Genomic DNA, 12583 nt, shown 5'->3' with positions numbered 1-12583 from the left:
CGGTGTTTATATTTGTATTCACTCTTTCTAACCATCTCCTGACTACTATTTTAGTAAAGATTCACGCTTGTAAGCAAATTTAATACCTCTTACATCCCTTACGCTGGCGGCCTTGTGGAGAAGGGGTATCTCCACAACCTGTTTGAAAGATACAGAAGCGTATCTTCAAGCGATGGTAATGATTTTTGAAGATCACTAGTTACTATTCGAGTTAACTTGAATAGTATAAACCAGTCATTCAGGACCCTATTAATGCTGCCAGAAGAATGACCATAGATTTTGACTAGTATCTATGTATTTCAGGGAGTCACTTGTCTTCAATGCCATAGCCACCATTTCTTCTACACTGGCTAAAGTACGCCAACTTCGCATAATTTACAAAAACCTACTTTACGCACTTGTCTTAGAAAGTCCTGAATCCATAAACTTAATTTGAAGTCTCTAAAACGTATCTTCTGATTTTGAGCCGCATTTCAAATCGTGAAATAATATTGCCCAGAAATGTTCTCGTGGCGGTTTAATTTTTCTGTTAGACACGGTAATTTATTTTTGCTAATGATAACATATGGATAAAAAATTTAATTTAGAACTTGCGTATCTATACTCGTAAATCTGACAGTGTCCCATTGAAACAATCTGTTATACTCAAAACTTTCTGAGTGCCCTGGTTTAAGAGAATATGTGTTACTTGTTTTAAAAAAGAGACAAATCTGTTTTTTTTATGCAACGTCTGCATTAACAATTGCTCTGGTGTTGCGAGGACTTTGGGAAGCAGTCAAATGTATTTAATTACATTTGTATAATAACCGAAGCTTATTGATTACTAATGACTTAAAAAAATAAAAGTTTGCCTTGTTAAAATACTTATTCTAATAGGACAGACCTCCGCTGTTCTGTTCCCCACATGAAACTAAACATTTTATAAAATAGCGCTTAACTGAAAATTAATTACCTTATTTTAATTTTCACGCAAAATGTAGAGTTAACTTCCTGTATACATAATATATAGCTTAACATAGATATTTTCTGCGACTCCGTCTGTGGGTGTTTTAATTCAACATTTACGCGTAGGTAGTAATTGTACTTAATGCGTCCTTATCTGATTCCGATTATGTCCTTTACCAAGATAACTTTATGCCCCTGTTAAATTTTGTGCCAAAAACACCAACTATTTAACATTAAAAGACTTAAACACATTCACATTTATAGTGTCATAGTCCAACAACTTAGTAGAAAGCCTTGTATGCAAAGTTCTATACACTTCAAAACCTCAGTAACTCGTAGGCTGCAGATGGTTTCCCATTTACTACAGCTGCTTCTTTTTGCTCGCACCTGCACAAAGTGATTAATTATGTAATACTCTACCTCTAGATAAATTGTGCATGCCAAGACTCTACTAAGTCGCAAATGCTCATGAAACATTTAAAAAGTACTTTTACTTTCATCCTTTGAAGTTAAATAGAGGTTCTTCGTTTCTATTCTAAATTGCTTGTGTCAGCTGTTCGTGCAATAATTTTAATCGGAACAGTTGTTTGCTACAACATAAACAGTTTCTAGCGCTTCGTCCACAATACGTCGAACGATGTCCGCCCCCAATACACTCCTGGACAAAGACCAAACTTTCATGTGTTGCAGAACTATGGACTGTTACTTTAGTTCCAGCATTGCGAGTTCTTGAAGTCTAGTACTTTAGATTAAAACATTTAGTACCGGTTTCGATAAATCGGAATAAGTATCAATTAATTTATCAAGTGGAATGTTAAACTGAAAGACGTGATTACTTTTTTAGAATAGATTATCCGACATATAAATTGCCCCGAATGTCCTAAATTGTAATGATGCAACGAGGCACAAAAGTTTTGTTTTATCGGAACCGCTATCAGTGTCATATAATCAAAAAGTTTTGAGATAATATAGGCATTGCTTTGGCAAGGATTATATTATCACTGTTGTATCAGGCGGCGCGAGCCGTCTGCTTCCTTATAAGCTTGGGTACGATATAATTTGCTGCCACAATATTCGTCTAGATGACGCATTATAAGTATCTATTCTGTGCTATAAACTACCTTTTTATATCATCACGGCTCTCGTACCCGAAGGTGTAGGTGTATGGACTAATAAAAGTTAGGATTGGTGACGTTCCTGTTGAGTACTTATAAGCCAGCATTAAACACACAATCACACTCTATCGCGCGTTCTTAGAAGCGTGAAGGATTAAGCGCGGGAAAACCTTCGTTCTTTTGTTAAAAAATAAATACGATTGAAAGTACACCGATATTAGACAGAATTAAATTTTCGAAAATTTTGATGATAGTAATAATAAGCTTTCTGATCTCAAGCACAAGCAAACCAAAGTAAATAGCGTAGTTTTAGACAATAACGAAAAACGTTTGTCATTTACTGCGATATCGTAATGATAAAACTGGATAAAGTGGTCCAAAAATATATGACTCACGGATACGTCACCGCGAATAATCGTGCTGCATTAAATATCTGTTGCAAGTACACGAAGCATGCTGAAGGATGTCCCTATTACTATCGACTATCGACAATCGGCTAGCTTTCAAACCTTGCGGGAAAGCCTGATCAGCGCCCCTAGCGGGTGCCATAGGATTTAATCGATCAGTGCATTTTAAATGTCCAATTTTTTATGTAGAAAATTGCTATTGATTCGAATGGAGTGATCAATTTTTTGGTGGCGTGAAATCTATAACGGATCAATCGAATAAGTAGCCAAATGTGATTTGGAAGAGAGACGGTATTTCTTTTCATTCAGTCGAACCAATAGGCTCTTGGTGACGTCGCTATCGCTTGCAGAAGAACTAAAAATGATTCTTCTAAAACGAAATAGGCTGCGGGCGGTGAACAATTTATCAAAAAAAAATTGTCGATAGTCGCTAGCACTTGAAAATTTTCCCGCCATTCGTTCGTGTCGTATCGTCTTTGGAGAGAAAACTAGAACCTTGTAACGTAATCTACTCGTGTTAAATTAGTACTGATATGATATTGATCAGATACGATTTGAAAGGGACCAATCAGTGACCATGTCACTAATAAAATTAAAAAAACCCAAGGCTTTTACAGGTACCATTAATATCTACTAATTTGTTAGATATATGATGTGTTTTTGTACAATGTTCTCATTTGTAAAGAATGTTCATGTCATCATTATTTAGTAATTTACTATACTATGAACAGTTTACAATCATCATCAAATCGCCTACATGTTAATTGAAGATACGGAATCACTGGCAAAACCATTTATATTAAAAAAATCAATAATGTTACCCCATAAAAAAACTCTATTCTCAAACAGACCAAATATCTGTGTGATCGAGGGTTTAACTAAAAGAAACAGTTTTCAACATCTGATAATTTCTATCAGATGATCAAATCTGTTTCATTATTTACATTCTTCGTAGCTCAGCTCTTAAAAAAATATTAACCAGGGAATAAGGATGCTTAAATAAAAGGTTTGTTTACATTGTGTATAATTTTATTATGTAACAATTTATATATTTCCAGCTCCAATCAATTGTGTTAACACAGATTCTTCATGATAAATACAGATTAGTTCACAGGTTTACGGGGCAAACTTTAGAAATAGATTCACATGTGCACTTAGATTCGAATAGACTTTTTTCAATACTGTCTACAAGCATTTTAACATGACAAATTGGTACCCTATCACAGTTACACTTTTGGGATGATTTGGTAGATTCTGTATCTGAGGTCGAGTCACTTTTAAGTGATTTGGCGTCATCAATGGATTCATAAAAATACGGTGAGTCAGCAGACGTGACCATATCAGAAATAATTTCAGATTTAACAGTTTGGGGGCACTCGTACCAATCAAGCGTGTTGTCACTCTCTGCGTCGGTTATCAAACTAGCATTTTCTTCAAATGTATTTGTTGTTTGATGAATCGTATCTAATTTATGTTTAGAAGATAATAACACGATTTCTTCGCCACCTTTTACATCAGTTTCAGCTTCACACACACTTATCTTTTTAAGTTTTGTTGATTCTGATTTGCTCAACGATGATGAATCTTTATCGATAGTACTAATACCTTCTTTATTGTGTTTATTTCGACTGCCGTTCATGATATAAGATAAATCTTGGTTGCAATATTTCTTACTATTTATTAACTGATTCCATATATTATTTATTTCATCATTTTTACTTTTGACTGCAGATTTGGTACACACGCAGGTTTTAAGACGACTGTCACAAACACAATCTATTGTGCACCCAATGTAAGGCAGATTGAGACAAGACTTGTGACTATCAGTTTCTTGTTTGTTTATTTGTTTTAAGGTCGTTTTTCTAACATCGTTGCCAGTGGATTTAAAATCAGGTAATGATTTAGAATTCTTCGTTTCATCCTCTGATTGACGTATTAAAGATTGTTGCTGGTTAAAACTTTTAGACAGACCAACATCATTAGAATTAATAAGAACATCTGCATAAAGATTCACCAAAACTTCTTTGTTTCCAAATAATTTTAAAATCTCTCTTTTTGATCTTTCTGGATTTTGATAACAATCACAACGATTATAAATGACACCTTGAGATTTTTCATTTAATATAAATGGGTTTGTTTCTGTAGTTTGGTCGTTATTGATTATTTCCATAATGTCACAAGACTTAGTGTCCATGCCTAAATCAGGGGGAACCTGTGACGATATATTTTCTGTTAAAGCTATATGGATGACAGAATTTTGTTTTGACAATAGTTTGGTGCTATCACATTCCACTTGAGCATCATATTTCTTTGCCAAAGTATTCGTATCCCTTTCAGGTAACTCTTCATTAGGTTGTAACAAATATTCCATAAGAGACTTCTTTTTAAGAGCTTCATTCTTTTTACACGAACATATATCTTTTAGACGTTGAAAATCGTTCTCAATCAAATTACATACTTTCTCTAAAATGTCAGGCAAAACCAATTCTTTATTTTCATTCAAAAATGGCAAGCAATGAACGCGTTGAATTTTAATTTTTAAATATTCCTGCAAGAGTCCGTATGCTCTCTTCCAACTCCCCTCTGTTTGCGATCCACCACGAGTACTACTCTGAATTTCATTCGCACAATTTGATATTACTTGTTTCACTCTCTTTATTATCGTGGAATATATTTTTTCTTCCTGCTCAGGTAAAATACATTCAGATTTACAGGAACATTTGAATTGTTTTAATTTTTCTTTTAAATGATCCTCTAATAAATTAAAAGTGTTTACTTCTAACTCTTTAGAACTGCTCTTTTCGAAATTGTTACAGCAAACACATTCTTCATAATTATTATCTTTAAATTTAAGACTTTGTGAATCGAGAGCGATGTCTTTTTTATTTATTTGTCTGCTTTTAGATTGGTCATTAAATACACTAATCATATAACTTTTAAATTCGTCAAGTTTTTCAGTACATTCGCATTTCTTTCCCTTGTGCGGTTCATTTTCCTCTAATTGCTTAGACGCGCAAACTGAATCAGGAGGTTGTGCTTTAAGCATACAGTTTTCTTTTTCAAGTACTTTTACCTTATAATCTGGCAACGTTGAGCCATAGTTTTCACTCTTACTGTTACTATCTTTGATAGATTTATTAGCAATCTTAGTCGGGCATGTATCAGTAAGAGTAACGCCTAAGAAGTTAATGTAGTAATCTAATTTATTTGTTGCAGCTTTAGTTTGATTCCCTTCATTCGAAACTGAATTTGTTTTATTGAAATTGTCAGTATTTTCTGGTTTCTGCTCGGTTACTTTGTGGTTAGCCATTCTGGTGCTTTTAGAGTTCGTTAAAACATTTAGGTCTCTGTTAGGACTCACTTTTCCATACAAATGTTCATTCAAAACTTTTACTTTATTAACATCTTTTGACTCTGATTTTTGTATTTGTTTATGCATCTGAGATTTTTGGTTTGCTCCTGAAGAATTTGTGCCTCCGCTTAAAACATTTCCATTATATTTTTGTCGTTTATCTTCACTACTTGATTCAATGGTATCGACGTATTTACTATCATTGTCATTACTTTTGTCTAAATTAACTGCTGCCATATATTCAGATGCCGTATTCACTGCCTGGTTGAAATTAATCGATCGATTATACTTTTCTATTCCATTTCCTTTATGTTCGTCATTTATAGCGTTTGTGCTACTGTTTTCTTTATTGCTTGCTGTTTTTGAGTCATTTGTAGCTTTATTCTTCAATATACTCTTTGATTTATTAAGAAAGCTTTTAGAATTAAGCGTGTCATTCATATCATCCAATGATTTATTTTGTGGCGATCCTAAATCACTTTTCCACTTGGTCAAAGTTTCTAATAGTTTATCTATGGATGTATTAGAAGGCACCTTATGGAAACAGTTACAGTCGCTGCCACACATCGGCTCTATGTTGAGTTTACTATTTATATCGTCAGTCTGTGGTGGAGATGGCAAGTTTATATTTATTGGCTTTGCCTGCTTGATACTAGAAACCTGAGACACGACTTCTTTACTCAACTTTTGTTTAAAAGATGACTTTGCATCTGATAGTGGTAATGTTTTATTGGGTTTCTGTGGTCCACATAAACACACGTTTACAGCATAAGTTTGATGATGATTATATTTCTTTGTCTGTTTCGTAGGTTTTTCGATTATGCATTTTTTTGGAGAACCATTTATATCAGCTGGTTTTTTCTTAGTAACACCATTTTTGTTGTCTACACTGACAGCTTTGATATTTCTGATATCTTTTTTATTATTTTCTAATTGATTATTTTGAACGTCTCTAGTAACTACATCTTCAATTTCTGGTCCCTTAAAAACAATGATTATGTTAGTGAAGTAGTAACAAACATTAAAATTAATATCGCTCAATTTTTGCTAACGTCTAATGATAATTACTAAATTAAAAATTCAAAACAACCATGATTTGACGTAAATATATCTTAAAACTACACATGACAGTTCTGATTCTCACCGTAGCTTGTTTAACTATTTTAGCTATTTTCTGCTCCATCAATTTTAAATCTTCTTTCTTTATAGAATCCTATAAACAAATTAAACAATTGATGTAAATGCACCAGCCTAAATAAAAAAAGAAATCAAATACTAATAGAAAATGTTAAGTATGTGTGTTCTTATAAAATTTTACTCCAGAGTACAAAAAGAGGACGGCAGTTGAAGTTCAATAGTATAATCCTATTTAAATTATACAAGCTACTAAACCTCACGCATGATCATCCAACATAGTAGAAAAGACAATTGTTGTTCAATATTTTTACCTTTTTAAGATCTTCGATCTGTTTTTTAAGTTGTGAAACATCTTGGCGTGTGCGTTTCCACATAGCTGGCGTCTCAGTAGGCTGCTCCTCAATCTTCGAAGTAAATGCGTTACCAAATGGAGCGGTCTGATCTACCAGACACGGCAAAACTCTCGCTGTAGGAACCAAGGTTATCGTTATAGTACAATATCGCATGAAAATCATACAGCTTATGGTTTATCCTAACTAATAATATTTATCATATCAAGTCGATATTTAATTAAGTTTAAAACCAATGGTTTTTAAGGTTCCATAACTAAACTAGACTAAGAATAACTAAACGAGATAATACGAGATGCAGAAAAAGTGAGCAGAAGAAAATAAGATACCTATCATTATAAATATCCTATTTGAATTCTTACCAGTTTGTCCATGTCCTGCATCTTTGCACTCGCAAGGTGGAGGGCCTGAAGTAACAATTTCTTTGGCTCGCTTCGTCAGCTCTTCAGCTCGCTTTTCAAACAATTGTTCAGCTAACTGTTCGGCCAGCTTCTGGGCTCGACGCTCCAGCGCGCGCTGTTCCCAACCCGCAGTCTGATCATCTCCTGGCCTGGCTGTCATTTTACCTTCATCCGCACACGAAGTACCAACCCACTGCCATTCATTATAAAAAAGTATTATGACTATTCTCATTATTATATTTTATATAACAACAATAGTTATTTGATAAACGATATTACCTTCGCGTGATAATTTTCTATAGACGTAGCAATCGCAATATCTAGTTCACCGACCAGTAACTTAGAAAAGAAGTTGCGCAAATTAGTTTTAACTGCACTGGCTCTGTCCCAGTTGTGTTTGTCTTCGAGACATTTAAGTAGTTGACAAGGCATCTGGGAACCGGCTCCACCCAACTCGGATTGCAAGCCTCCGAACAAATCAGCCAACAAGTTTGATATAAGACTGCCCCTTAATGACGTGCAAGAACAGGACTCCTATAAAATGAAAAAAAGTAACACAATAAGCACTTGATTCACTACAACATTTAATTGCAGTTCCTTATAATACTTTTTGGAGAATGCAAAAAAAATATAATTTCAACGCCAACATAACACCTATCAAGTACTAATATACAACAACATAATATGCACCTAGAATGAGTAATCATAAATGATTATTTTCAACATTTTCTCTTACCAAAAATCTGTCTTCCGGAGCACATCTACAGAGTGCTGCGAGCGAGGGTGTCCGCTTGGCCTCCACAGTTGCGTCCACGGGCATCTTGCACTTGCATTCCATAACATTCTCCTTCAGTTTCGCAATATGTTTCTTTTTCTCTTGCAGCTCGTCCAATTGCGCTTGCATCTTCGACTCACACATTTGTTTGCACCCCTCAAGCTCTTCAATCATCTCCAATTTTACCTGACGCAACTCTTCCAGCTATAAAATTCGTAATCTGTTGTAAACATGATTATATTACATCAAATTAGGTGAATGATAGCGGCGTTGACCACTTAACACCAATGAATCATATATTATATGATCTCATCATACTCATAAAATATCGAAAACAAAATGTTGTTACACTAAAACTTGCTATTGGATATGATAAGGCGACTCAGCTACGAATAGTGTGTTTATTATTGGTAAGGTCATTGTTTTATTATAATCAATGAAGCAACTAGTGCTGAAGCGAAGTGCTGAAAGGTCTTGTGTAGATAAGTCAGACCTGAATAGTGTCTGAAAAGGTGAATAACACATAACACACAAGCAGTAGAATACGGATGGTTGGCAGAAATAAAAGGAGGCTGCAGGAAAAACTGTGCACGAAGTACCTCTTCCTTTATTCGACCATTCTCTTCGTCTTCCTCGAGCAGCTCATTAGAGACGACGACGATCTGCTCGCGCAGGCCACTGAGCTCCGAGCGCAACGCACGCTCCGTCTCATGCGTCAGTGCACGCGCCGACGCCGCCTCACTGTCCAGAGCATGCAGCTTGTGACGTGCTTGCTCCTCTTTAAACTAAAAAAGTAAGTAATAGGGAAATTAGTGATGTTTTCAGTGTGTATAAGTTTAGGAATATAGCTATTTTTTTCACAGGTATCCGTCTTACGGAAAGGGTTTACTTCCGTAAGTCAACAAAAGGTGTAGGTACGCATCGACATGCGGTTTGTTACTAAACTTTGAACCGCTTAGAACGAATTCATACAAATGCTAGCATAATTAGCAATATATTAAAATATACTCGTTAGTATTACCTGCAGATCTCTCTCTAACTGTATCAACTTGCACTGTTCGCCGGCGACGGTGGATTCATACTTGGCCGCCTCTTCGCTCAAGCTAGCCCGCGTGCACGCGCGTTCACACACATCTTTCTCTATAGCCTTCAGTTTAATGCGCTCCTGTTCCACCTCCTCGGCTCTTTCCTTCATTTGCTGAGTCAACGTACCGCAAGCATTCTTATAACTACCACGTTCTTGTATGGATTTTTTTATCTAAATAAAAATAATATTGCTGATTATATAAAGATAATAATGAAAAATAAACAATAGCGCGATTCTCTACAACTGTCGACTATAGACAAACCAGTGTCGAAATATATTGAATAAAAATTTGATCAGCGCCTCTAGCGGAGGAACTATTTTTGCAGTACGTTTTAGGTGTCAAACTTTTGATAGCCTGTAGTACCGACTGTAAAGAATCACGATACAGGTATATAAATAATAGTATATTCAAACTTGTCTGGCTATGTCTTCTTCCTTTTCTTCAGCTAGTCGTAGTCGCCTCTGATAGCCAAGCTCGAGATCCCTCCAGGCAGCTTCGGCACGTTCCAGGAGGCCCACTCTTTCCGCTTCACGTTTTGCTAACTTAGCTGCGCGCGATCTCAACTCAGCTGTGGCTTTGTCCATGGCAGCCAGTTGTTGAACACATGCGGTGTCTTTACAACAAGCCTAGCACATCAAAGGTTTAATGTAATACTCCGACATTTTTATGAGAAAATAAATTATTTAAAAAGTGTTTACGTACTGCGTCAATTTTAGTCGTAGTATCACAACATCGTTGCTTTTTCGGCATTGGCCGTGGATTATCCACTCTCATAACAATTTTATCTACTGGTAACTTAACCACCGGGCCGCTTGAATATGACGCGAAACTTATCGAATCAGAACCTTTTAATTTTAAATCATTATTACAAGACATATTTATTGAATTATGTGAAGGTATGAAAGCTCCGCGGTTTCTTCCGCCTGCATCATCCGACTTGGAAACACACACATTTGGGTTTTTATTTGATTGTATGAAACTGGAACAAATATTAAACAGTGAAGTGATAGAAATGCTTAATATGAAAACATGTTATGTACACCACATAACATTTTTACATGTTACCTTATTAATCTTACTAATATCATTAATGCAAATGTTTGGGATGGATGTTTGATGCTCAATGACGTAAAAACTACAGGATAGATTTGATGAAACTTTGAGCACAGATGATAAGTTTATAACCTAGATAAGCGCATATCAATACTTTATACCCTAGATAATCTCTTCACGGGGATGATGTCGCGGGCAGAAGCTAGCTATAATATAGTGCTACAACTTACTGATAAAGACTATCAGCATCGGAGTGTCCGAGTTGTTGCCACGCGAGCAGCGCGCACACGAGATGTTGTTCCTCAGGGTGCGCGGATATCGTCGTGTTCGCGACGTGAGCGTCCCGCCGCAAACGGCTCTGCGCTGCCCTTATACCGCACTGTATCAAAAACACGTTCTCGATCAATAAGCAATAGTGCTATCCTGTGCGACGTGCTTAATGGTTTATTGTAACCCTTTGAAGCCTTTATAGTGGCTTATTACAAAACAAATAAAAGGAATTATGCCCGATTTCTGAGGCACATTTAGCGGTAATTTATCTAATCAAATTATAATTTTAATATCAGCTTAAACGCTATTGAATAGATAAACTACCGCTAAATGTACCTCAGAGACCAGGGGTTGCTCATTAATCAGGAACACTATGACTTTCTATTAGATAGTAGAGGAAAAGGATTAGAAGGCCGACTGGCACCATTATCACGGGATATATTGCAATAAGCAAGAAGCAGACTTTCAGCCGAATAACCAATAAGATTTATACGAAATAATGTTAGGTTTCTGTGTGTACCTTCAAGTCTAGAGACGGGTTCTTTTCTAAAGCTTTTGTAACATTCCATCTGATCAGACTGGTCATAGACGTAGGTTTTTGGACAAAGTTGCTCGCTGTCTTTTGCTCCGAGTCTTTCATGCTGCTTTCCTATATTCAGGCAAAAAACACAACAGTTAATAAAACTATATATAACCTAGGCCCAAACTTCAGTAAATATTAAGATTATATTGTAAAACCTAGTAGATTCGCTCATACTTAAAGGAGAAACTCCGAAATATTGTGTTATTTTCATGAACGTCGAACTTTTACCAACATTTTTTTACAAATAAGGTTACCATACCATTACCATACTCATGAGTTTTGTTGACCTTTTTTCGTGTGATAGCAAAAATATGCATATCCAGATTAATCCGGATTGCATTTACTAGATAAGTATCTCAGTATAGCAAGTTGTATAAATGCATGTTATTAGTATGTATTAGTATGTATGTTCTAGAGAACTTACCTTTTCATTTAAAACCTTTGTATTAGACTCAATAGCTCCTTTGTATATATTTTCCTGGACAGTTCCCATTGTATACAAGTGAGACTATATTCAAAGTAAATTTCAGCAGTTTCATAAGTTAACCAAAAAGAACTCAAGAGCGCATTTAAATACGATATATAAAAAGTTTATTCATTGGAAAATCACATTTTAAATTTAATAAATATAACTTCGAAACTAAATCATCTGTCAGTAATAACACAATGACGTCTTTATATGTCAAGTTTACTCACCTTCTTGCTTGTTTTCAAACTCTTCTTTTAAATTTTACACATAACGAAACTTCTTTGGCTGTCTGATATACTAACTCCCTGGAAAAAGTACCTTCAGAAAATATCTTTATATTCCTACCATAACAATGCTACAAGTAGGTCCTTAGATATACTTTTTTATTCGCTTATATGCCTATGAATTTAGAGTATTTTAGAGACAGATAAGATACATTGTCATTTTAAAACTAATAAGCTGTTATATAAATAGCTTTTTCAATTTAACATTCAATTATCAAGTAGTTTGTGGTCTCCGTAATGGCCGCACGAGCTACAGATTTATTATTAAGCAACCTAGTTCAAAGAAAATATTAATTAACTCTTTGTCACTCATCGATTATTATATATTATATTAATGTCATAGGTAAAGGGGAA

General features: G+C 35.2%; 3 protein-coding genes across 3 annotated transcripts; all 3 read right to left on the bottom strand.

Annotated features, from left to right (window-relative positions):
- Positions 1-3575: 3575 nt before the first annotated feature.
- LOC142986314 (uncharacterized) lies at positions 3576-5777 on the bottom strand. Its single transcript, XM_076134764.1, has one exon. It carries the CDS (start codon positions 5775-5777, stop codon positions 3576-3578), a length of 2202 nt encoding a protein of 733 aa, XP_075990879.1.
- Positions 5778-6060: 283 nt separating this feature from the next.
- On the bottom strand, positions 6061-10320 carry LOC142986307 (uncharacterized). Its single transcript, XM_076134751.1, has 11 exons — positions 10273-10320; positions 9984-10196; positions 9504-9740; positions 9082-9267; positions 8444-8686; positions 7987-8241; positions 7669-7900; positions 7268-7422; positions 6964-7032; positions 6371-6557; positions 6061-6080 (listed from the first exon to the last, which is right to left on the bottom strand). The coding sequence occupies exons 1-11, from the start codon at positions 10318-10320 to the stop codon at positions 6061-6063; spliced, it is 1845 nt and encodes a 614-aa protein (XP_075990866.1).
- Positions 10321-10849: 529 nt separating this feature from the next.
- Positions 10850-11488, bottom strand: LOC142986301 (uncharacterized). The gene is made up of 2 exons (XM_076134737.1): positions 11414-11488; positions 10850-11002 (listed from the first exon to the last, which is right to left on the bottom strand). Exons 1-2 carry the CDS (start codon positions 11477-11479, stop codon positions 10850-10852), a joined length of 219 nt encoding a protein of 72 aa, XP_075990852.1. The 5' UTR covers positions 11480-11488.
- Positions 11489-12583: the final 1095 nt, after the last annotated feature.

This window comes from Anticarsia gemmatalis, chromosome 2, assembly GCF_050436995.1.
Source record: "Anticarsia gemmatalis isolate Benzon Research Colony breed Stoneville strain chromosome 2, ilAntGemm2 primary, whole genome shotgun sequence".
In the NCBI taxonomy this organism is placed as follows: Eukaryota; Metazoa; Arthropoda; class Insecta; order Lepidoptera; family Erebidae; genus Anticarsia; species Anticarsia gemmatalis.
The sequence above is the reverse complement of the archived record's forward strand: the minus strand, read 5'-3'. Positions and strand labels throughout refer to the sequence as shown.

Bases quoted from the DNA above. Each gene is read 5' to 3' on its own strand.
- LOC142986314 (XM_076134764.1), bottom strand. From the start codon at position 5,777: ATGGCTAACCACAAAGTAACCGAGCAGAAACCAGAAAATACTGACAAT.
- LOC142986307 (XM_076134751.1), bottom strand. From the start codon at position 10,320: ATGCCGAAAAAGCAACGATGTTGTGATACTACGACTAAAATTGACGCA. The intron at 8,242-8,443 runs GTAAGAGAAAAT...TTCATTTTATAG, and splicing joins CTCCGGAAGACAGATTTTTG to GAGTCCTGTTCTTGCACGTC. The intron at 6,081-6,370 runs GTAACTGTTTCC...AATTTCAACCAG, and splicing joins GCCGATGTGTGGCAGCGACT to GCAGTGAATACGGCATCTGA.
- LOC142986301 (XM_076134737.1), bottom strand. From the start codon at position 11,479: ATGACCAGTCTGATCAGATGGAATGTTACAAAAGCTTTAGAAAAGAAC. The intron at 11,003-11,413 runs GTACACACAGAA...TTTTTGATACAG, and splicing joins ACCCGTCTCTAGACTTGAAG to TGCGGTATAAGGGCAGCGCA.